Source organism: Aquarana catesbeiana, linkage group LG11 (genome assembly GCF_042186555.1).
Source record: "Aquarana catesbeiana isolate 2022-GZ linkage group LG11, ASM4218655v1, whole genome shotgun sequence".
NCBI lineage: Eukaryota > Metazoa > Chordata > Amphibia > Anura > Ranidae > Aquarana > Aquarana catesbeiana.
This window is the reverse complement of record NC_133334.1, coordinates 111,578,912-111,604,251: the sequence shown is the minus strand read 5'-3', so window position 1 is coordinate 111,604,251 and position 25,340 is coordinate 111,578,912. Positions and strand designations below refer to the sequence as shown.

General features: G+C 47.8%; 1 protein-coding gene across 5 annotated transcripts in view; it reads left to right on the top strand.

Annotated features, from left to right (window-relative positions):
• The window catches only part of SCYL1 (SCY1 like pseudokinase 1), a 120,165-nt gene that overhangs the window by 29,895 nt on the left and 64,930 nt on the right, over positions 1-25,340 (top strand). For 4 of the 5 annotated variants that reach the window (XM_073604890.1, XM_073604892.1, XM_073604891.1 and 1 more), the window contains exons 2-5: positions 18,053-18,193; positions 18,938-19,060; positions 24,342-24,559; positions 24,650-24,740. In XM_073604890.1, the coding sequence (XP_073460991.1) occupies positions 18,053-18,193; positions 18,938-19,060; positions 24,342-24,559; positions 24,650-24,740 (573 nt within the window). The remainder of the gene's footprint in view (positions 1-18,052; positions 18,194-18,937; positions 19,061-24,341; positions 24,560-24,649; positions 24,741-25,340) is intronic. The other variant, XM_073604893.1, reaches the window with a different exon arrangement.

Here is a 25,340-nt window from a genome sequence, read left to right as displayed (position 1 = left end):
CTGGAACCTTCTTTGCATGGTTCTTCAGTGGGTGCCCTGTAGTCTCTTCTCACACCTCCGTTCACCTCCCTGCCTCATGGTGATCTCTCCTCAGACCAACAAGCTTAAGTCTTTAGCTAGCCCCCCCTTCTTGCAAAGCAGGCTGGGTTTGGTAGTTCCACCCCCTGTAGAAATCAATGGGGCTTTATTGTGGGCCCTGGTCCTCTGCTGCTGCTTGATTGGCTCCCTCTCCCTGCCAATAGGGACACCGTAAGAGGAGAGGGAGGGGGAGAAATCCCCCACAGGGACTGACAGGCGTGCTCTCCCTCAGTGAGTGCCTATGTCAGTGTCTATTGAGTCCGGCGGTCGCTGGCAGGAATGGTGGGAGGTGCGGGACCATGGGTGATAGAGTAGCCCCCACTATACACTCCCCCCACCAAAGAACCTTTGGTCCGCCAAAAGAGGTAAAGAGTCTATGACCTGTTACATGCTTTTGATATACACACGGAAAAAATAAACAGGTTAGTGTGCACAGGAAACCATACAATTTACATCTGCATAAAACCCTGGCAGAGGAACATCCCACCAACTAGCATAGGAGGGGAGGTTAACTGGAATGGCCCAGCTAGATGTGCCAGGGGCTGAGTGTCAGAAACCAAGAAATCAGGCCGAGACAGAAGTACAGTTAAATCACACTTGTTTAATAATAAAAGTAAAAAGAACAAACGTAGTCAAAACATAGCCAAAGTTCAGTAACTGGAAAGGATAGTCAGCCAAGCCAGAAGTCAGGGATCAATGTAGTGGAACAGCAAGCAGGATCTGGAGCCAGAAGGGATGTCAGCAAAGCAAGTCTTGAACAGGATCGCAGGAGATTGTTTCTGTGATGTTGACCAAGGCGAAGGCAAAGATCCTCTGGACTGGACGGCTTAAGTAGGCAGGACTGACGAGCAACATATCATCAACAGCTGAGTAACTGTGGAGAGATAGGAGCTGGCAATTATCCGACAGCTGAGTGGCCAGCTCAGAGAAGGAAGGGCTGAGTCCAGCCCTGACAGTGATTGTGGGATTGTCCACCACCAAATCTGCGATGGAAGGGTCAGTTTCTTCAAGAGTCCTTTTTGCAATGAGAACGAACTCCTCAGAGCTTTCACCCAAAGTATCATATGTTAGTCTTTTGGGCGGGTGAATAACCCTTCGCTCTCGCTGTTGTTTAGGTTCTGGGGTTACAGGCACACTGGTCTTTTCTTCTTCCTGCATATCGGCTTCAGCTTCCTCAATGAAGGATGGAAAGTCTTAGGGGTCTCTTATCAGCAGGGAAGATTGAGGGTCTTCTAACTCTTCAAAAGGTGGACTTTGAGGTACAAACTCAGGAGCCTCTGGCCTGAGAGTCACCTCAGTCACCTTGGGAGGAGAAGAAAAAGGGTGGGGGTGGGTGGTAGGCCCTGGCATTTGAGATGGCCACAGACAATCTTTCAGACAATCTTTCTCTTCATCCTCGCTGTTTTCATCTTCAGCAAGGGGTACAGAATGAGATCTAGTCACTTGCCGGGATCTTTGAGAGGCCGTGGGTGTGGACTGTAAATTTGGCTGTGGTGGCACATGAACTGCTTCTGACAGAGGCAACAGATGATTGTGATGCTAAGTCTTCAGCAGGCCTGTGCTTCCCTCTGGCCGGATTTGATATACTGGGTGTCTGGGCAGATGCTTGCAAACGACATAGGGCTGTGACTTTCAGCGGTTAGCCAACTTGTGCTTTCCAGGGACACCCAGGTTTCTCAGCAGTACCTTGTCATCCGGCTGTAGGTCCTGCACTCGTACCGTAAGGTCAAAGTTTATTTTGTTTCTCTGTCCTCAGGCATATGAGGCAGCTTGAGCCTTATCAAAGGTGGTTTTCAGACGGCTCTGCAGGCGATCCACATACCCTCTGTGGAAAGTTGCTAAGGTATGGTCGAGGGATGTGACGTAGGCCAAGTCTACTGACAGCCGGGCCTACGGTCCGAACATCAAACTATAGGGAGAGTAACCTGTGGCATCATTGGCGGTGCTGTTATAAGCATGCACAATAGCCACTATATGCTTGCTCCAGTGCTGCTTTTGTTCTGAACTTAGAGTTCCAAGTATATCCAGGAGGGTTCAGTTGAATCTCTCTGGTTGAGGATCTCCTTGAGGATGATACGGGGTGGTTTTAGACTTCCTGATGCCCAACAGGTCTGAAAGTCTCTTGATGAGACTACTCTTGAAATCTCTCCCTTGATCAGAGTGGATGCGTTGAGACAGACCATAGTGCACAAAGAATTTCTCCGCGAAGATCTTGGCCACCATGGATGCTTGTTGGTCCCTCGTGGAAAACGCCTGGGCATACCGAGTGAAATGGTCAGTCACTACCAGGATATTTCCCTGCCCGCTCAGATCAGGCTCCAAGCACAGAATGTCAATGCACACCAGCTCCATGGGTCCTTGACTCTGAAGATGGTCCATTGGGGCAGCTGGTGAGGCAAAGTCTTCCTTTGGATACATCAGATGCAGGAGTGGCAATAGTCCTCAACTTCAGCCTGCATGCAGGGCCAGTAGAACCAGTCCCTCACCAGGAGAAAAGTCCTCTTGGGCCCTAGGTGGCCATGGTTGTCATGTAGGTGTCAGGGCCGGGCTCAGCCCTTCCTTCTCTGAGCTGGCCGCTCAGCTGTCAGCTAATTGCCAGCTCCCATTTCTCTCCACAGTTACCCAGCAAGTCGTCCAGCTCACTTGATCTCTGCCTTCACCTTTGTCAACATCAGTCTTTCTCCTGTTATCTCTGGCTCTCTGACATTTGCTTGGCTGACTAACCGATCCGGTTACTGAACTCTGGCTTGTTTTGACTACGCTTACTCTGTTTACCTTATTATTATTATTATTATTATTAATAATAAACAAGTGTGATTTAACTATACTTCTGTCTCGGTCTGATTCATGGTTCCTGACAGTAGGGCAGTTAATACTGTCTCCGTATATTTTTAAGGTAGGTATAGCTGCCATTTTTCTTCAGAATCGTCAGAGGGGCCCCTTCGATAGACCAACCCTCTGTGCACCTGAAACCGATCCCACTCTTGGTGCAGCAGATGGGTTTCCTTCGGGGAGTCAGTGAGGAGCAAGTCAGGGCATTGGCTCTCCAAGGCCTTCAATGCCAAGTTACAGGGAGGGTCCTCCAACTGGTCCCTCCGCAGGTCTTTGACAGCTTGGGCAGACCTTCATCCCCGACTTGGGCGACATTGCAATAACATCTGGGGACACCAACGGCTGACACTCCAACCTCTTCGGTCCTGGATCCTACTCCAGGTTGATGTTCTGCTCCTTGACATAAGGCTTGTACCCTTCAGGTGTCAGTTGGGCCTATTCTTCTGAAGGGTCTCTGGAACAATGGGGCCTTCTTGACAAAGCATCAGCGTCTTGTTTCCTGATCCCAGTCAATACTTCAGGCTGAAAAATAAACCCTGATAGAGCAGCCAACCATCTGTGACCCGTGGCATCCAACTTGGTGGAAGTGAGGATGTAGGTGAGAGCATTGTTGTCGGTCTTGATCACGAACTCCGCTCCATACAGTTAATCCCTCAGCTTATCCACCCACTTCAAGGCCAGTAACTCAAGTTTGTGCATGGGATAGTTCTCGGCGGGGGCCAAGTTCCGACTCACATAGGCAACAGGCCGTAGATGGCAGTCATGCTCTTGATATAGCACCCCACCTAACCCATCTCGACTGGCGTCAAAGTGTAGCTCGTATGGCTTGGTTGGATCTTCATAGGCCACGACTGGAGCGGTTGTTAGACTTCAGTTCAGCTGCCTAAAACCTCTTCACACTTCAGAGTCAATTGTTCCTGAATGAACACCCTGGGTTTTCTGGGCCCACCTGCTGGTCTGACAGGCTTCGCCAGATCAGGGTCAGGGTCTTAGCGAATCCATTGACAAATCTTCTGTAATAAGAGCAGAATCCCAGAAATGACCTAAGCTCAGTCACGTTGTAGGCCTCGGCCAGGAGGTCAGTGGCCACTTCATCAGCAGACACAATGTGACCAAGATAGTTGACCGAGGGTTGATAAAACTGGCACTTTTCCAGAGACAGCTTCAACCCCCTCACCATGGAGTCTCTTAAGGACCTTCTGCAGAAACTCTTCATGCTCTTCCAGGGTCTTGCTGAAAACGATGATGTCGTCTAAGTACACCAACACCTCGATCAGTTTCATGTCACCCACGGTCTTCTCCATTAGCCTTTGGAATGTGGCTGGGGCACCAGACAGGCCTTGATGTATACGGTCAAATCCAAACATCCCCTGCAGGGTAATGAAAATGGTCTTCTCCTGATCCTCAGGGTGCATGGGGATTTGGTAATACCCACTCTTCAAATCCAGCATGCTGAACCACTTCGCTCCTGACAGGCTCTGCAAGGCATCTTATATCCTTGGGGTGGTATATTGGTCGGGAATGGTCCTTCAGTTCAGCGCCCGGTAGTCAATACCCATCCTTAGTGACCCATTCTTCTTCCGTACCACCACTATTGGGGAAGCGTATAGACTCTGGGACTCTCGGATGATACCTGCCCTCTTCAACTCTGCCAGTTGTTCATGCAGATCCTCCAAGTCCCCTAAAGGAATCCATCAAACTCTCTCCCTGAATGGCTTATGCACTCGAAGAGATGGATCTGGTATTAGGCACTTTTTGTACACCCCACATCAAATTCACTCTTGGAGAATGCAGCCTGCCATCTCTGGAGCTGAGTCTTGGCCCTTTCCTTCCATTCAGGCAAAAGGGGAGTATTTTTCGGTTAGAGCTCCTCCACAGATATCCCATCCTTTGCTCCCCCCACCAAATCAGATGGCGGGACTGGGGTGGCCAGATTCACTTGTCCCAGCAACATCTGAGCCGGCATCTTCACTGGCGAGGCTATTATGTTGCGGACACTAAGATCTTCCCGTGACTTCTTTGCAACCCTTTGGTTGAAACCACCTCGGGAATTATCTCCACTCCCATGTCTTCTCTCTGTCTGATTGAAGGACAATGAAAGGGCCTGCTTGCTTCCAATTTAGCTTGACAGATGCTCGTAAATAGGCCACTTTACCAGGCTGTAACACCTTCTCACACTTGTCCAAGCGCCAGATCTTTCCCTTCTGTTTTTGTACCAGGTGCTGGTAGGCTTGTCTCAACATGGGGTGCAAACTTGTGGTTGAAGTGCCCGGCTCCAGAACAAGAGGTGTCAACAGCCTTCTGACAAGATCAGTATTGGTCCCTATGATGAGAGAACTCTTACTGGCCCCTGGTGGGCGAGGACAGACCACTGCCTGAGTTTCAAAAGTCTCGGCTTTCCCAGCCATGGAGGGATCGAAGGTCAGCTTGACCGGTAGATAGCCATCATAGGGGAAGTTCTGAGTCACAATGCCCCATATCTGCAACTCACTTAAGGGTCACTTAAGCTCCAGTATCCAGAAGGGCCTTGGTGTAGACTCCTTTTTACTTGGATGGGAACAACAGGAGAAGGTACCACCAGCTTGTCAGGGAGCATGGAGGAAGTGGTGGCCCTGGCCTGTTCGGTGGTTTGTATCCGCGCTCCTCTCTGCGAGGTTCTGATTGGGCTTAAGTCTGCGCTAAGTTCTGGGAGTCTGGTGTGCATTGACTCTCCAACACCAGGCAGCATTTGTCAAAAGAAACAGGACACTGGGTTGCTTGGAGGCAACAACGGGGGGCCCTCTGCAAAGTTTTGGACTTTTGCTGCTGTCTCTTCGTGTCATTGGTTTTGAGCCAGCTACTGTAGATGGGCACCCGGTTGGCTCCTTCACCAGAGCCTTCCGAAGTTTCCCTCTGGCTGTGCTTCAGGCTTCACTGGGCTTGAACACACCTGTTGATTAATGTCCCACATAATTTCAGCATACCTCGGTATGCTCAATGGCACTCCTCACTGGTACACATGAAAATGCTCATCACCGCCTCCAATATAGACACTAGTATGGATATTTGTGCATCGCTACCAAATATCCATAATATCCCTGTAATTATGGATAATCAAACATTAAATTATTGATCTTATCGGATCTAATGAATATCAATTAGCTGGGTGATTTTTTTGGCCAGAAAATTTGATAAGGAGGGGCCAGCCCATCCATATGTACCACCTAATATCTCTATTTTGATGTGGAATATCTCTGAAATGATGTGAGATCTAAAGTTAAAAACACTTGATCTTACTGGATCTAACGAATATCTATTAGCCTGAATGATTTTTGACCAGAAAACTTGATAAGGGGGGACCAGCCCCCCCTCATTAATCACTTAATAAGTCTCTAAGTATGTGAGATCTAACGTTAAAACCACTTGATCTTACCGGATCTAACAAATTGCTTCCAAAATAGCTAACTTTTTGGTCAATTTTTTGATAAGGGGGGGCTGATGACGGGTTAGCCCCCCCCCCCCCCAGCAAATAACTGTTAATTTTGCTTCTTCTGTGTGAGATCTAACGCAAACAATGGTTGATTCAACCTGATCTAACAAACTGCATGAGATTTTTTCAAAAATTTTGATATGGGGGTGCTAACCCGGCAGAGGTCTGGCTCTGACATGTACTGAAGATTATCTGGCCCTTATACTTACTGGGGAGGAATTGCTGACCTTGACACTTGCTGGGGGTTATCATTGTTATTCACATTTGGGCTTGTTTTACTCCAACAATCAATTCTGTGTGTCCAAAGGCACTATTTTGTCTATATAAAGGGGAACTGCTGTGAAGAAACACCCAATTTTCAGTCGCCATTGCAACCCAGCCTCATACTCCAGGGGGCCCATGCAGCTTCCCTCTAAACCTGTATATATAGAAGAACTGATGCCCTCCATGTTCTTCTCACAGCCACTGAATGCCTGCAGGTGGTAAAGGAAGAAAAGCGGGCATTCAGTGGCTGCAAGAAGAACATGGAGGGCATCAGTTCCTATATATGCTGCCCCTCCTATACAGTTTACTTCTGCTGCCGACAGGTCCCTCAACGCTCTCCTGGCCAGTGATCATGAAAAAGGTAAAAAGCACCCCCCCCCCCACAGCACATTTCTGACCTCCACCTCTCTACTAGCACAAGTGGAAGGGGGGGGGGGGGTCTGTACTTAGTGGAGAGGGGGATATGTACTGAAGGAGGGGGGTCTGTACTTAGTGGAGAGGGGGGTACGTACTGAAGGAGGGGGGTCTGTACTTAGTGGAGAGGGGGGTACGTACTGAAGGAGGGGGGTCTGTACTTAGTGGAGAGGGGGGGTACGTACTGAAGGAGGGGGGTCTGTACTTAGTGGAGAGGGGTGTCTATACTTAGTGGAGAGGGGGGTACGTACTGAGGGAAGGGGGTCTATACTTAATGTAATAATAAAAATACATTTCAAGCATGGTGTTGGCATAATATAAGTGCTAAAACCAGCCATTCACCCGACAAATCACTCGCCGCCGAAATCCCGTCAACCCGGAGACTACATTCAACACAAAGCCTCCACCCCAACCCCCCCCCCCCCCCCGGTCCTTGGCAAAATTGTCTCTGAATGACAGTTTGGAAATGTGGTCACCCTACCAGTGTAGCCTGCGTCCCCCCCCCAGTGCAGCCTGCGTCCCCCCACCAGTGCAGCCTGCGTCCCCCCCCAGTGCAGCCTGCGTCCCCCCCCCAGTGCAGCCTGCGTCCCCCCCCAGTGCAGCCTGCGTCCCCCCCCAGTGCAGCCTGCGTCCCCCCCCAGTGCAGCCTGCGTCCCCCCCAGTGCAGCCTGCGTCCCCCCCAGTGCAGCCTGCGTCCCCCCCAGTGCAGCCTGCGTCCCCCCCAGTGCAGCCTGCGTTCCCCCCCCCAGTGCAGCCTGCGTTCCCCCCCCCAGTGCAGCCTGCGTTCCCCCCCCCAGTGCAGCCTGCGTTCCCCCCCCAGTGCAGCCTGCGTTCCCCCCCCAGTGCAGCCTGCGTTCCCCCCCCCAGTGCAGCCTGCGTTCCCCCCCCCAGTGCAGCCTGCGTCCCCCCCCCAGTGCAGCCTGCGTCCCCCCCCCAGTGCAGCCTGCGTCCCCCCCCCCAGTGCAGCCTGCGTCCCCCCCCCCCAGTGCAGCCTGCGTCCCCCCCCCCCAGTGCAGCCTGCGTCCCCCCCCAGTGCAGCCTGCGTCCCCCCCCCAGTGCAGCCTGCGTTCCCCCCCCCCAGTGCAGCCTGCGTTCCCCCCCCCCCAGTGCAGCCTGCGTCCCCCCCAGTGCAGCCTGTGCCCCCCCAATGTAGCCTGCGTCCCCCCCAGTGCAGCCTGCGGCCCCCCCAGTGCAGCCTGCATCCCCCCCAGTGTAGCCTGCGTCCCCCCCCCAGTGCAGCCTGCGTCTCCCCCCCCCCAGTGCAGCCTGCGTCTCCCCCCCCCAGTGCAGCCTGCGTCTCCCCCCCCCCCAGTGCAGCCTGCGTCTCCCCCCCCCCCAGTGCAGCCTGCGTCTCCCCCCCCCCAGTGCAGCCTGCGTTCCCCCCCCCAGTGCAGCCTGCGTTCCCCCCCCAGTGCAGCCTGCGTTCCCCCCCCCAGTGCAGCCTGCGTTCCCCCCCCCAGTGCAGCCTGCGTTCCCCCCCCCAGTGCAGCCTGCGTCCCCCCCCCAGTGCAGCCTGCGTCCCCCCCCCCAGTGCAGCCTGCGTCCCCCCCCCCCAGTGCAGCCTGCGTCCCCCCCCCCCAGTGCAGCCTGCGTCCCCCCCAGTGCAGCCTGCGTCCCCCCCCCCAGTGCAGCCTGCGTCCCCCCCCCAGTGCAGCCTGCGTTCCCCCCCCCAGTGCAGCCTGCGTTCCCCCCCCCCCAGTGCAGCCTGCGTCCCCCCCAGTGCAGCCTGTGCCCCCCCAATGTAGCCTGCGTCCCCCCCAGTGCAGCCTGCGGCCCCCCCAGTGCAGCCTGCATCCCCCCCAGTGTAGCCTGCGTCCCCCCGTGTAGCCTGCGTCCCCCCCCCAGTGCAGCCTGCGTCTCCCCCCCCCCAGTGCAGCCTGCGTCTCCCCCCCCCAGTGCAGCCTGCGTCTCCCCCCCCCCCAGTGCAGCCTGCGTCTCCCCCCCCCCAGTGCAGCCTGCGTCTCCCCCCCCCCAGTGCAGCCTGCGTCTCCCCCCCCCCCCAGTGCAGCCTGCGTCTCCCCCCCCCAGTGCAGCCTGCGTCTCCCCCCCCCCCAGTGCAGCCTGCGTCTCCCCCCCCCAGTGCAGCCTGCGTCTCCCCCCCCCCAGTGCAGCCTGCGTCTCCCCCCCCCAGTGCAGCCTGCGTCTCCCCCCCCCCAGTGCAGCCTGCGTCTCCCCCCCCCCAGTGCAGCCTGCGTCTCCCCCCCCCCAGTGCAGCCTGCGTCTCCCCCCCCAGTGCAGCCTGCGTCTCCCCCCCCAGTGCAGCCTGCGTCTCCCCCCCAGTGCAGCCTGCGTCTCCCCCCCCAGTGCAGCCTGCGTCTCCCCCCCCAGTGCAGCCTGCGTCTCCCCCCCCAGTGCAGCCTGCGTCTCCCCCCCCAGTGCAGCCTGCGTCTCCCCCCCCAGTGCAGCCTGCGTCTCCCCCCCCAGTGCAGCCTGCGTCTCCCCCCCCAGTGCAGCCTGCGTCTCCCCCCCCAGTGCAGCCTGCGTCTCCCCCCCCAGTGCAGCCTGCGTCTCCCCCCCCAGTGCAGCCTGCGTCATCCCCCCCCAGTGCAGCCTGCGTCATCCCCCCCCAGTGCAGCCTGCGTCTCCCCCCCCAGTGCAGCCTGCGTCTCCCCCCCCAGTGCAGCCTGCGTCTCCCCCCCCCAGTGCAGCCTGCGTCTCCCCCCCCCTGTGCAGCCTGCTCCCCCCCCCCCAGTGCAGCCTGCGTCCCCCCCCCCCCAGTGCAGCCTGCGTCCCCCCCCCCCCAGTGCAGCCTGCGTCCCCCCCCCCCCAGTGCAGCCTGCGTCCCCCCCCCCCAGTGCAGCCTGCGTCCCCCCCCCCAGTGCAGCCTGCGTCCCCCCCCCCGTGCAGCCTGCGTCCCCCCCCCAGTGCAGCCTGCGTCCCCCCCCCAGTGCAGCCTGCGTCCCCCCCCTCAGTGCAGCCTGCGCCCCCCCCCCCAGTGCAGCCTGCGCCCCCCCCCCAGTGCAGCCTGCGCCCCCCCCCCCAGTGCAGCCTGCGCCCCCCCCCAGTGCAGCCTGCGCCCCCCCCCAGTGCAGCCTGCGCCCCCCCCCCAGTGCAGCCTGCGCCCCCCCCCAGTGCAGCCTGCGCCCCCCCCCCCCCCCCAGTGCAGCCTGCGTCCCCCCCCCCAGTGCAGCCTGCGTCTCCCCCCCCCGTGCAGACTGCCCCCCCCCAAGTGCAGACTGTGTACCCCGTGCAGCCTACCTGTGCAGGGCAAGAGAGAGGAGAGCTGCCGCCTGGTTGATTAGAGCGCGGGGAACATAACAGCTTTCATTTCAATAACTGTGTGTCTCTATATATCTCACTCCCTCTCCTCCCCCCCCCCCCCGTCTCTCTCACCCCCTCTCTCTTTCTTTCACCCCCCTCTATATATCTCACTCCCTCTCCCCCCCCCCTGTCTCTCACACCCCCTCTCTCTTTCACCCTACTCTCTCACCCTGTTGTTTTCGGTTCCTTACTCCTCAACCCAGTGCTGCTATCCCCTGCTCCTCACCCTCATCCGAAGCTGCTGTCTTCGGCTCCTCACCTCCCCCTCACATCTAACGCTGCTTAAAGAGGAAGTAAACACTTCTTTTTTTTTTTTTTTTTTAATCTTTTTTTTCTTACCTGCAAAGTTAAGGCATAATGTGCTAGTATGCATCATATACTAGCACATTATGTGAAACTTACCTGCAAACAAAGCCCTCGTTGTCCCCGCTCGAGGCCGCATCCATCTTCACCCACCTTCCTTCCGGGTCCGCGGACTCCGGCTGTGTGACTGGCCAGAGCCACGTGACGTCACTCCTGCGCATGCGTGCGGGAGCCGCCATTCACAGAGCCCTGAAGAAACAGCACGGGCGACCATTCCTTCAGAGCGCATGCGCCGATGACGTCATCAGCGCAGTATACAGTAAATATCTCCTAAACTATGCAAGTTTAGAAGATATTTACAACACCTATAGGTAAGCGTTATTATAGGCTTACCTATAGGTACAAACATTAGAGGGAAGTTTACATCCTCTTTAAGGATTTTGGGTTGCATTGGTGGAATGTACATAGTAATGGTCAGCCCAGTTGGGGCAGACAAAGCCAATGTCCTCAAATTCTAACTGTTCTTCACTTGAAAGAGGAGTCTTCTTTTCTTCATAATGAGATAGCTTTACCTTTTCTTTCAAATCTGCATTAATGAAGGGTCTATGTTTTACAGGGGAAGGCACTCTGCCAGCTTTCAGTTTTTGCCAATTAATATTGCAAAAAAATGCGTCTCTCCTTATCCCATTGGTAAACCTTGCTCTATCCTTTGGTTCTTTTACCAACAGTTTCCTCACAAAGCCGCTTCCTTTTATATTAAGAACATAAAATGCTGGATCCCTGTGAACAATCGTCCCATGTATTTCTGCTATTGTCCTTCCATTGAAGGGGAGTTCTCTGGCCAGCATCTCGAAGACAGTTATTCCGAGTGAAAACCAATTAGCACTCACATTGTAGGGCATGTCTAGTATTACTTCGGGGGCTGTGTATTGTGGTGTCCCAGCAGTTCCATATTTTTTATTTTTCCAACCAGGATTTTTTAAGGCAAGGCCAAAATCTGTGAGTTTTACATGTCCATCGCTTGTGAATAAGACATTGTCAGGCTTTATGTCTCTATGGATAATGTATATGCGATGTAAAAACTGAATGGCACACACTAGTTCCGCAGTGATAAATCTCACTACTGTAAACCTCAGTTTTCTTCTGCGCTGATATATCAGGTTATGAAGGGTCCTTCCCTTTGCCAGTTCCATAACATAATATACATAGTTATCATTGTGGAATGCCGCATACCCAGCAATTAAAAATTGGCATCCGTGTGTTAGTTGCAAGACATCGTGCTCCCCAATGAAACCTTTGCAACGTAGCAGTCTCCTCTTTTTCAATCTTTTTACTGCTACATGTTTTCCTTTCTCATGATCGGTAGCCAGCAAGACGCGCCCAAAGTGTCCTGCCCCAAGTAGCTTGTGGAAGGTGAATTTTTCAGCCGAGAAGGCGACAAGGCCTGTCTGGAGGCTGGTGCAGGACTGCCCTGGTTTTTCATCTTCTCCAGCAAACAAGGGTACAGGTTTGGGGTCTATAGCTGCTGGTTTTTCTGAAGTGCCTTCCGCAATCAAGGGTACCGGTTCAGGGTCTATAGCTGCTGGTTTTTCTGAAATGTCTTGTTCTTGTTTACTTGATGCTTGTCTTGAAACTAGGCCTCCCTCTGCCTTAGAATTCATCTTTCCCCCCATCTCCTCACCTGATTCACAAGAGTAGTATGTATCACTGCTTGTATGCTTGTCGGATGCTGAGCTGCTACTTTGCTCTGAGCCAGTGATGACATCTGGTGTTTCCCGATGTTGGAATTTTTCTTGCTGTGATTCCTTTGGAAAATCCTCTGTGGAGCTCCTTCTCTCATTCTCTGGAGAACCTTGAGGCTTTTCCAGGGTCTCAGGAACTGCTGGCTTTTCTGTAATTTCAACTACTGGCTTTTCTGGGGTCTCAAGAACTACTGGCTTTTCTGGGGTCTCAAGAACTACTGGCTTTTCTGGGGTCTCAAGAACTACTGGCTTTTCTGGGGTCTCAAGAACTACTGGCTTTTCTGGGGTCTCAAGAACTACTGGCTTTTCTGGGGTCTCAAGAACTACTGGCTTTTCTGGGGTCTCCAGAACTGCTGCCTTTTCTGGGGTCTCCAGAACTGCTGCCTTTTCTGGGGTCTCCAGAACTGCTGCCTTTTCTGGGGTCTCCAGAACTGCTGCCTTTTCTGTAGGGCTGTTTTTAGGCTTTAGGAAAGCTCGAACTCTCTCTCTGAAGCCTCGTTTGGCCTTCTTTGTTGGAGTCTTTTTCTCATCTTTCTCTTTAGGACTCTCATCCTTTGCCAGTCTAAGTGAAGCAAATGGTCTTACCCAGAATTTTTTCTGGGTCACCTTTTCATCATGCTTCCTTTGGTCTGGCTTTTCTGTTGGTGCCTGGGTGTTCTGTCCAACATACTTACCTTGTTTTGTTTCCTCTTCCGGTGACTGGGGGTCCTTCCTTCTCAGAAAATCGAAAATTTTATTTTTAAATATCCTGCATTTCTTTGCAGGGCTTTTTGTCTTTGTGAAACACATTAATAGATGTTGTTAAACTGAATACAATTTAAAAAATAATCAAGATAATTCGCAATAGGAATCGCTGAAAGTCACAAATTCACAGGAGCAATGCAAGCTGCTTCCTCTCAGTTTGAAGGTTTGCAGATCACTGATCTGGTCCTGAACTGTTACAACCGTTATATTACAGGAGATGGACAGATGGACAGTCTCTGATCATCTCCTGTACCATGTCTGCAGTCTCTGATCATCTCCTGTACCATGTCTGCAGTCTCTGACCATCTCCTGTACCATGTCTGCAGTCTCTGACCATCTCCTGTACCATGTCTGCAGTCTCTGACCATCTCCTGTACTATGTCTGCAGTCTCTGACCATCTCCTGTACTATGTCTGCAGTCTCTGACCATCTCCTGTACTATGTCTGCAGTCTCTGACCATCTCCTGTACTATGTCTGCAGTCTCTGACCATCTCCTGTACTATGTCTGCAGTCTCTGACCATCTCCTGTACTATGTCTGCAGTCTCTGACCATCTCCTGTACTATGTCTGCAGTCTCTGACCATCTCCTGTACTATGTCTGCAGTCTCTGACCATCTCCTGTACTATGTCTGCAGTCTCTGACCATCTCCTGTACTATGTCTGCAGTCTCTGACCATCTCCTGTACTATGTCTGCAGTCTCTGACCATCTCCTGTACTATGTCTGCAGTCTCTGACCATCTCCTGTACTATGTCTGCAGTCTCTGACCATCTCCTGTACTATGTCTGCAGTCTCTGACCATCTCCTGTACTATGTCTGCAGTCTCTGACCATCTCCTGTACTATGTCTGCAGTCTCTGACCATCTCCTGTACTATGTCTGCAGTCTCTGACCATCTCCTGTACTATGTCTGCAGTCTCTGACCATCTCCTGTACTATGTCTGCAGTCTCTGACCATCTCCTGTACTATGTCTGCAGTCTCTGACCATCTCCTGTACTATGTCTGCAGTCTCTGACCATCTCCTGTACTATGTCTGCAGTCTCTGACCATCTCCTGTACTATGTCTGCAGTCTCTGACCATCTCCTGTACTATGTCTGCAGTCTCTGACCATCTCCTGTACTATGTCTGCAGTCTCTGACCATCTCCTGTACTATGTCTGCAGTCTCTGACCATCTCCTGTACTACGTCTGCAGTCTCTGACCATCTCCTGTACTACGTCTGCAGTCTCTGACCATCTCCTGTACTACGTCTGCAGTCTCTGACCATCTCCTGTACCACGTCTGCAGTCTCTGACCATCTCCTGTACCACGTCTGCAGTCTCTGACCATCTCCTGTACCACGTCTGCAGTCTCTGACCATCTCCTGTACCACGTCTGCAGTCTCTGACCATCTCCTGTACCACGTCTGCAGTCTCTGACCATCTCCTGTACCACGTCTGCAGTCTCTGACCATCTCCTGTACCACGTCTGCAGTCTCTGACCATCTCCTGTACCACGTCTGCAGTCTCTGACCATCTCCTGTACCACGTCTGCAGTCTCTGATCATCTCCTGTATTATGTCTGCAGTCTCTGATCATCTCCTGTACCACGTCTGCAGTCTCTGATCATCTCCTGTACCACGTCTGCAGTCTCTGATCATCTCCTGTATTATGTCTGCAGTCTCTGACCATCTTTTGTACTATGTCTGCAGTCTCTGACCATCTCCTGTACTATGTCTGCAGTCTCTGACCATCTCCTGTACTATGTCTGCAGTCTCTGACCATCTCCTGTACTATGTCTTCAGTCTCTTGACCATCTCCTGTACTATGTCTGCAGTCTCTGACCATCTCCTGTACTATGTCTGCAGTCTCTGATCATCTCCTGTATTATGTCTGCCGTCTCTAAAAGAGGTCGACCGATATGGGTTTTGCTCTGGCCGATGCCGATATTTAGAAATCGCGGTGGCCGATGGCCGATATGTGATGCCGATTTTTTTTTGGGCCGATATATTAGGCCGATTTTTTTTTTTTCCCTTCATCTCATAAAATCTAACAGTTAGACCCCTTTCACACTGGGGCGTTTTTCAGGCGCTTTTGGGCTAAAAATAACGCCTGTAAAGTGCCTGTAAAATGGCTCCCCTGCAGTCTCAGTGTGATATCCCGAGTGCTTTCACACTGAGGCGATGCACTGGCAGGATGTTAAAAAAAAAAGTCCTGCAAGCGGCATCTTTGGAGCCGTGTATACCGCTCCTCCACCACTCCTGCCCATTGAAATGAATGCGCACCGCTGCCGAAGCACCTGCAAAGCGTTTTGGCAGCGGCGCTTCAGGGGCGCATTTAACCCCTTCCTCGGCTGCTAGCTGGGTTATAAGCGCCCTGCTAGCAGCCGAATAGCGCCGCTAAAATGATGGTAAAGCGCCGCTAAACCTAGCAGCGTTTTACCGTCAACGCATGCCTGCTCCAGTGTGAAAGCAACCTTAAGTGATACAGAACATTTTTTACATTTAAACATTTATTAAACAAAATAAACCTCCAATCAGTTCACTTGTATGTAGAATTTAGATAAAAAAAAAAAAAAAAAAAAACTATATCTTAAATATTAATTACACAAAAACAGGTAATCAAAACTTTTAGATGAAAAAAAATGGGCTAACTTTACTGCTTAGTTTTTTTAAATTTATTAGCGTATTTTTTCAAAAAATATTGCGTTTGAAAGACCGCTGCGCAAATACCGTGTGACATAAAATATTGCAACAACCGCTATTTTATTCCCTAGGGTCTCTGCTAAAAAAAAGATATATATATATATATATATATATATATATATATATATATATATATATATATATATATATATATATATATATATATATAATTTTTTTTTTTTTTTTTTTTTATGTTTGGGGGTTCTAAGTGATTTTCTAGCAGAAAATACAGGATTTTTACTTGTAAGCAACAAGTGTCAGAAAAGATTTAGTCTTTAAATGGTTAAACTGAAAGCTTCTACACATGGAGCTCAGTTCATTCATAAGTGTAAACATTGTATCCTTCAGGTTCTTTTTATCAGATTTGGCAGGCTGCCCAGAGGAGGAGAGAAGTGCTTCACAGAAGTTTTCAGGCAACTTGTATTGACTTCTATTACAGAAGTCATTTGCAAGTCAGCTGATATCGGCCTTTTTTATCAGCACAATCAGCCGATGCCGATTAAGTAAAAAACACCAAATATCGGCCGGCCAATATATCGGTCGACCTCTATTCCTAAGTCCATAAAAAAATGTTTAGTTCTATATTGAATAAGTGACCAGTGCTCATAATAGCCACAGAGGTGTGAAATCACAAGGGAAAATATGGGGTTAAAGCTGTCAGGTTTTCTCTCTCGATTTCTCTCAATATTCTAAGTTCTAAGTGATTTTCTAGCAGAAAATACAGGATTTTTACTTGTAAGCAACAAGTGTCAGAAAAGATTTAGTCTTTAAATGGTTAAACTGAAAGCTTCTACACATGGAGCTCAGTTCATTCATAAGTGTAAACATTGTATCCTTCAGGTTCTTTTTATCAGATTTGGCAGGCTGCCCAGAGGAGGAGAGAAGTGCTTCACAGAAGTTTTCAGGCAACTTGTATTGACTTCTATTACAGAAGTCATTTGCAAGTCAGCTGATATCGGCCTTTTTTATCAGCACAATCAGCCGATGCCGATTAAGTAAAAAACACCAAATATCGGCCGGCCAATATATCGGTCGACCTCTATTCCTAAGTCCATAAAAAAATGTTTAGTTCTATATTGAATAAGTGACCAGTGCTCATAATAGCCACAGAGGTGTGAAATCACAAGGGAAAATATGGGGTTAAAGCTGTCAGGTTTTCTCTCTCGATTTCTCTCAATATTCTCTCTCCCGCTCTTGTGATTACACTTTTATGGTAACTTAATTCTTTAATAAATATTTTAATTTATGAATCTTGATTAAAGTGATTCACAATTCTTTCAGTGCAAAGAATTCTCTCTGCTCTTCTGAAGCCACAGCCATCAAAAGAAAGGAAGAGAAAAACTGGGCAGTCTGCCAAGAATCAAAACTGTCTTTATCAGTTGAACTTAAGTGTAAACATTGTAACAATTTGTCAATGGACTAGACTGTGTGTAAGTGAAAAAAGTTTAACCACTTAAACACTAAACCTTTTTCTGACATTTGTTGGTTTCAAGTCAAAGCATGATGCTGCCACCACCATGCTTCACTGTGGGTATGGTGTTCTTTTGGTGATGTGCAGTGTTGTCTTTGCACCAAACATATCTTTTGGAATTTTGACCAAAAAGTTCAACCTTGGTTTCATCAGACCATAATACATTTTCCCACATCCTTTTGGGAGACTTCAGATGTGTTTTTTGCTAAATTTAGCTGGGCTTGGATGTTTTTCTTAAGAAAAGGCTTCCGTCTTGTCACTCTACCCCATAGCCCAGACATATGAAGAATACAGGAGATTGTTATCGCATGTACCACACAGCCAGTACTTGCCAGATATTCCTGCAGCTTTTTTAATGTTGCTGTAGGCCCCTTGGCGGCCTCCCTGACCAGTTTTCTTCTTGTCTTTTCATACATTTTGGAGGGACGTCCAGTTCCTGGTAATGTCACTGTTGTGCCATATTTTCTCCACTTGATGATGATTGTCTTCACTGTGTTCCCCCCTTAAAGATTTCAGTTTGTTTTTCAACGGAGTTGTACAGTTTATAGGTCACATTAGGGTGGAAAAAGTTCTGAAATATTTCTTTGTCTCATTATTTTTTTACATCAAAGAAACCTGACATTTTAACAGGGGTGTATAGACTTTTTATATCCACTGTATATATAAATTATTTCACCCGTTGGCGTTAGATGAGAATAATATTATTTCTTTTATACAACATTGTATTTCCAGTCCAATGACAGGTTCCTTTCTTCTAGATTTTCTTATGTATAAATGTCTCTCTTCTTCAGGCCGGTGGTGATCTAGTGTCTGTATTCACTTATGATATCCGTCCGGGGGCAGATGAACAGACGCAAGCAGCTAAATCCGCACTAAAAAGAATCAAGACACTGCGACACCCAAATATTCTATCATACGTGGATGGGTTAGAGGTAATTTGTCCCTTCAGCTTTCTTATGGTGTAAAGAACATATAATTATTATTCAGACTGCAAGACCGCTTCTAAAAGCAGTTTTCTGACTGCTGAATGATTGTCTGTTATTAGATCTACAGTATATATTCTGCCTCAGTCTTGCGTCCTCTTTCATATTAGCTACTCATCGGACCAAACCTGTCCTAGTGTAGTTTTTCGAAGACTATGATTTAATATACATGTGCCCTACTGTCAGACCTGTTCTCAGGGTATCCCATACAGTCATTGTTTTATAGAGCTATAAGTAGGAAAGTCAGTGTCTCTTTCCAAATGAGTTACATATACAAATATGTTTATAACCACTGCTGGCTTTTCTAAATGGTTGCAGTTATTTATTTTATTTTTTTAAATTAGCAATCTGACAAGAAGTCAGCAATTGATCATCTCTGACTTATTGGAAATGATCTCAGAAAATGGAGAACATTCCACACATTTTTTGTTTACTAAAAAACTGTATTGGAGCATTGATGGGCATTTTCTCCAGGACTGCTGTAAAAAGATCTCTGTACCTGATATAACAAACTCTTCCCCTCTGGCAAAGCCATCACATTGTATATTTTTTGTGTGTGTGTGTGTATATATAGGAGGGGGTTGGTAGTATATCCAGAGGGTCTGTAACCTAGCAGTTCTTTAGAAAAAGAAGAAAAGTTACTTGTGATTTAACCCACCTTTTGTGCTCTAAAACATTTTTCTTTCCACACAGACTGATAAATGCTTGTACATAGTGACAGAACCAGTGATGACTCTGGGGACATATATAAAATCCAGGAGTGACTCTGGCGGGATCAGTGAATTAGAGATTTCCTGGGGTTTACACCAAATTGTGGTACGTGTTTTCATCATCATTCCATTTTAAAGCCTAGTACACACGGGCCAGCCGACATTCAGCCCGTGTGTATGGTAGCTGGTCCGACAGAAGATGGCCGTTCAGCTGGCTTCTGTCAGACATGCATACTGGAAAACCAGCGGCTGACTGGCTCTCGATCATTGGCTGAGAGCGCTGACCAGAGTGTTGCATAATTACATAGTAGGTATGGTTGAAAAAAGACACCAGGGTGCATGATTTACTAAGAAGAAGGCACTGCTCCAGTTCATACATTAATTGGTGCCCTGGAAAAGTCATTAACTGAACGTGCAAACCAGCGCACATTGAAGCCCAAATAATGATAATAAATACCCAGATATGTAAACTGCAACTGTCGCTAGGGTAACTGCGGTTTTATCATTGACAATAGCGCACGCCCAATACAATTGGTTAATTTCATCTCATTGGATGTGTCTTGTTAGGCAATTAGTAGGTGTACTCCGTTAATTAACCCTTTTGATGCTAATCTCATTCCCATCACTTCTAATATATCTTTGAAATGTGTTTTTTTTTTTTTCTTAGGGCTGCAACTAACGATTATTTTCATAATCGATTAGTTGGCCGATTATTGTTTCGGTTAATAACCTTAAAAAAAGTGTGGTGTATAATTTAGTTAATATGTAAAGCTTAAAAAAAAGGCAATTTATTCTTAAATATTTCTATGCAGCGTTAAATATAAATAACCAACTATATTGTTAGGGAGCAAAATCTCTAATCCACTCTGAGAATAACAGACAGAAGAGATATACTCTATATACTATTAGAGGTTGAATCTGGTAATTATCATCAGACTCAGAGATCATTTTTTTTTACTTAAAGAAAAAAAAAAAGTTAGGCCCCTTTCACATGTGCGGATCCGTATTCAGACATCCGCTTGCTCAGGCAGGGATCGCTCTGTTGACTGTGCAGAAACGGACCTGTCACAACAGGAAGTAAGGGTAAAACCCTACCATGTCTTTCCTTGGGGACACACGGGTCAATCTAAATAGCTTCCCCATTAGGTAAATTGCACTCTAGCATTTTGCAATGTACACCCCAAGTTATTAGGTATCTTGGACTTTGGGGTTTATTTACTAAAGGCAAATCCACTTTCCACTGCAAGTGCACTTGGAAGTGCAGTTGCTGGAGATCAGAGGGGGACATGCAAGGAAAATAAAAAAAAAAGCATCTTTGCTTCTACATGATTGGATGATAAAATCACCAGTGCGTCCCCTCAGATTTACAGCGACTACACTTGTATTGCTGAGTGGATTTGCCTTTAATAAACCCCAAAATACTTAATAATTTGGGGTGTACACAACAAAGTGCTAGAGTGCAATTTGCCTAATGGGGACACTAGTTAGATTCACTTGTGTGTCTCCAAGGAAAGACATTGGTAGGGTTTTACCCTCACTTCCTGTTTGGCTATGTGACAGGAAGTGAAGCCAATTTTCAGAAAAGGGACACAAAGCCCAACCTAAAAAAGACACGCAGCGGTTCTAACACTCGCTTTCCCTCAAATGCCCACAGTTAGAATAGGATTGTCTTGAGCTAGATTTTAGCTCAGTGCTCTAAAGCAGTGGTTCTCAACCCTGTCCTCAAGTACCCCCAACAGGCCATGTTTGCAGGTTTACCTTCATCTTGCACAGGTGCTTTAAATCGGAGTCAATGACTTGGTATTTGACAGCTACTTGGCTAAGAAATTCCCAAAACATGTTCTTTTGGGGCTACTTGAGGACTGAGGTTGAGAAGCACTGCGCTAAAATGGAAAATTGAATACTTGCCTCTCTGTAATTTTCCTTTCCTGGTGCCTATCAATGGCAGCATACGCATGCATATGCTACCATGATGGCACCAGGAAAGTAGCTTTTAGACAAATCACACCTTTTTTTGTTTTGCCATACCAATCATGCCAATAAACACATAAAACATAAAAATTTACTACAATTTGTATTGGTCAACAAAACAGGACTTGGAAAAGAGCAAGGAAAGCAAAAAACACATGTATGTTAATTTGAGACACTAACAGAATATGGTTTTGAGGTCTGACCATTTTGCAGAGGAAATTAACAGGAGTTAAAAGGACTGCGCCCACAAATGGACAGTGTCTTAAGGATTTAAACATTTAGTAGTCACAACAGCTTGAGGAAGATTTTGCAAAATAATGCAGCACAGACAATTAAATCAAAGTGCAACTAACAACCTACAAACAACACAGATTGACATCAAAAATATTAAATATCCCCCCCTCCCCCCAAAAAAAAAAAAGTAAAAAATACTTGCTCTAAAACACATCTGTTTTGCAAAGACATAACAAACAAAATACAAAGAGAAAATACACGTTACAAACTCTATAAGGACACCCAAATGTACTCTCTTGCCACACACACACCATCAAGCAATCTTGCCTCTTTTTTCTGGGCATGCTCAGGGACTTTGTTTTTTTTTTGGTGCTTTTTGTGTGTGAACAGCACTTGAATTTTTCTGCTGCTCTTACAGTAAAGAACCCTCTACGCAGTTTATGATTAACCCTCTTTTCTTCTAATTTTTGATTGTTAAACTCCCTTCTGCAAAAAGTTTTATCCCTAGTGTGGATTCACCAGTACGGTATTTGTAAATTTAAATCATATGCCCTCTCAAACATCTCTTCTCCAGAGAGAATAAGTTCAGTGCTCGTAACCTTTCCTCATAACTAATATCCTCCAGACCCTTTATTAGTTTTGTTGCTCTTCCTTGTAATCGCTCCATTTCAAGTACATCCTTCCTGAGGACTGGTGCCCAGAACTGGACAGCATACTCCAGGTGAGGCCGGACCAGAGTCTTGTAGAGCGGGAGAATTATCGCTCTATCTCTTGAGTTAATCCCCTTTTAATGCATGCCAATATTCTGTTTGCTTTGTTAGCAGCAGGGGGTCGTCCCCCTGCCAGAACACAATAGCTCAGTAGGGGAGATCACTGTACTAACATGAGATTGTTAGTACAGCAGCTTTAACCAGAGCTGTTAGTTTTTTTTTATTTTTGAATGAAAAAAAAACGAATGGTGTGTAGGGTTTTCCACTTTCACGAAAGGCACTGCTAAAGCCCATTAATGGACTCTTGCAGGCAAACTGCAAGAATCACCTTGTCTGGGCCCTCGTTCTGCTTTTCTAAGTGGTACGAATACAATTAAAGTGCTTCAGCCCTGCTTATAGCTTCTTGATTTTGGAGGTTGTATGTTACGCTGGAGTTGCATTGCTTAAAGCAGAGTTCCACCCAAAAGTGGAACTTCTGGCTTTAAGGACTCCTGACATGCCACATTTGGCTCTCAGCCGGGTGCCCACACTTGCATGGCCGGCACCGTGGAGAGGCGAAAGATAGAAGCGAGGCTTCGGGCGGCCGCATCACTGGACCCTGGGACAGGTGAGTGTGTTTAATAAAAGTCAGCGGGTACACTTTTTGTATCTGCTGAAATTTAATAAACACAGAAATGGATGGTACTCGGCTTTATAAAAAAAAAAAAACAAAAAAAAAAAAAACAAAAAGCAGCTAGCCCTTTGGTAGTCTTGGAGTTGTGCATCTGAATAGCTGAGCGTGAGGGGCTGTTGCTATATTTAAAGCTGAATTCCAGGTTAATTTACCAAAAAAACATTTAATGTAGTTATGTATTCATTACAAATCATAAAATGTATTTTTGAATGCATCTCATTTGATGGGACAAATATGCATGGATTACAACCTCTTGTTGTTCCCTGTACAGTAGATCTCAGAATGGGAGAGGCAGGGTCAGTACTTTGAGCAACAGGCATTGCTTCTTAGACTATGAGCATGCTGACAGGAGGTGAGAGATGACCTCCTCCGTCTGGTGCTCCACCTGCATTGCCAAATTAAAACAGTGGCCAGGGAATAGTCCAACCTGTAAGACCTCATTTATACTGGCAGTGTCGAACCTGCTTTTATTTTCTTATGCATTTGATGGTCATTTCTAAACTGATGTAAATGCATGTAGTGACTTTTCAATGGTGCTTTTCACACTGTGGGGTTGATTTACTAAAACTGACGAGTGCAGCTCTGCATAGAAACCAATCGGCTTCCAGGTTTTATGGTCAAAGCTTAACTGAACAGGCTGAAGTTAGAAGCGGATTGGCTACAATGCACAGCTGCACCAGATTTTGCACTCTCCAGTTTTAGTAAATCAACCCCTGTGTGGTTACCTGGTTTTGGTGCAGTCTGTTTACAGTAGCTGCTTTTAGAGAAAATTAAAATTTGTGTGCACCCAGGATTCAATTAAACACTCTAAATCTTAACCTTGCTTAACACACTTTAATTCATAGCAGAAACATCTAAACACAGGAAATATGATCTTGGAGGCATAAAAGTTGTTTGCCCTTCCCAGATGCCTTTTTTAAATGAAGTAGTGCTACATTTAGGGCCCTGAGTGTTCTGGGACAAAGGGCTAGCTGCTAAACCTGCCCCTTCATGGTGCACTGCTATTAGATGCCCCTGTGTGTGAGGCCTGGATCACACCTATGTTTTTTTTCAGTGTGTTTTCACTTTTGCAGAAACACTACAGTCCATTTTAAAGTGGTGTCCTATGGGTCACGTTTGCATATGTGCATTTTCCACCAGTGTGTTTTTTGGAAAGGGTCAGGAACCTTTTTGCCTGCAGCATGTTACCTTTTTGGTTCCATAGACCTTAATGGAAACACATAAAAAAAAAAGCAGTGCTTGCTGGTTTCTCCTGCAGGACAACAGACACCACCCTAAATGCATTAAAAATGCGTGGGAAAAAAACACAAAACACACTGGGAATGTGCGTGAACCATAAGAAAGGCCTCCTGCATACAGCTGCATGCGACCCACACAGCAAACGATTGGGTGTCTTTCTCTTCCCAGGAATTAAGGTGGATCGCACATACAAATCAATGACAGGTTGCCTGAAGCTGTGGCTGTATGGGTATATATACAAATCCCATTGTTTACATGTGTACTGGGACCTACACATTGCCCGGATTGCACACCCTCTGCACCCAGTGTGCATGTCTTCAATGGGTTATGTGTATTTATCCATACAGCTGTGGCTTTAGCCAGCTTGCCAGAGGTGGGCAATTTTAAATGCCAGGCAACCCAGTCTAGGAGCCAACAAGTACTTCTAAACTTGGTTGACAGCTTTAAGAAAAATAAAAGCATAAAGATATTGTCTGTTTCTGTTTTTTCATACCAGTTGATTCATTGATATTGGTATATGTTCATATAAATAACACTTGTGTCTTTTTGTTTGAATCTAGAAAGCGCTCAGTTTCCTGGTCAATGACGGTAACCTCATTCACAATAATGTCTATATGTCATCAGTGTTTGTGGACCGGGCAGGGGAGTGGAAGTTGGGAGGACTGGATTATATGTACCCAGCAGGTAGTGAGGAAAGTGCACCCAAAAAAGGACCTGAGCTGGAGAAGTACAATCCCCCTGAGAAGTCAGACCGCTCAAAAACATCTAGAGAGAAGTGGTAAGTGGAAACACTGTACTGTCTCTCAAATATATCTGCTGATTTATATGATCTGGTCCCATTTTTGACAAAGTGATGTCTCTGTAACAGGTCAGCTGACATGTGGTGCCTTGGTTGTTTGATATGGGAAGTCTTTAATGGCCCTCTCTCTCGCCCAACTGCGCTGCGTTCACTCGGAAAGGTCAGTGTAAAGTATAGTATATGAAATGCAGAATTGTTCCAATCCCTTTGTTATCTGTGATGGCTCTTTTTAAACATGCTGTGACTCTTGGCTTGCACACATTTGTATGGTAAAAGTGGAGACATCTTTCCATGCAAGGGATACAATTATGTTGCAAAGCAAGACAAGGAAGACTCAACACTGCTTATTACTGAGGCAAGAGCATCATACAAAGCACATTAATCCATAGCCACAATCAAAGATTTTTACTAAGTGGATTTCAGTAAACTAAAATTTGATTGGCTGCATTTGTTTTCCACCTTTTTGTGCCATTGCTTTTGTAGCCAAAGAAACACATATATTGTATGTCTTAAAGGGACTGTAAAGACGGTGCATTAAGATAAAAAAACCTTCAGTGTGCAGCAGCCCCCCTAATACTCACCTGAGCCTCATCTTGATCCAGCGATGTGCATGAGTGCCTCGGCCGTCCAGGACTCACCCTCCTGATTGGCTGAGACACAGCAGCGGCATCATTGGCTCTCGCTGCTGTCGATCAAAGTCAGTTAGCCAATGTGGGGAGAGAGGGGGCAGGACCAAACTATGGCTCCATGTCTGAATGGG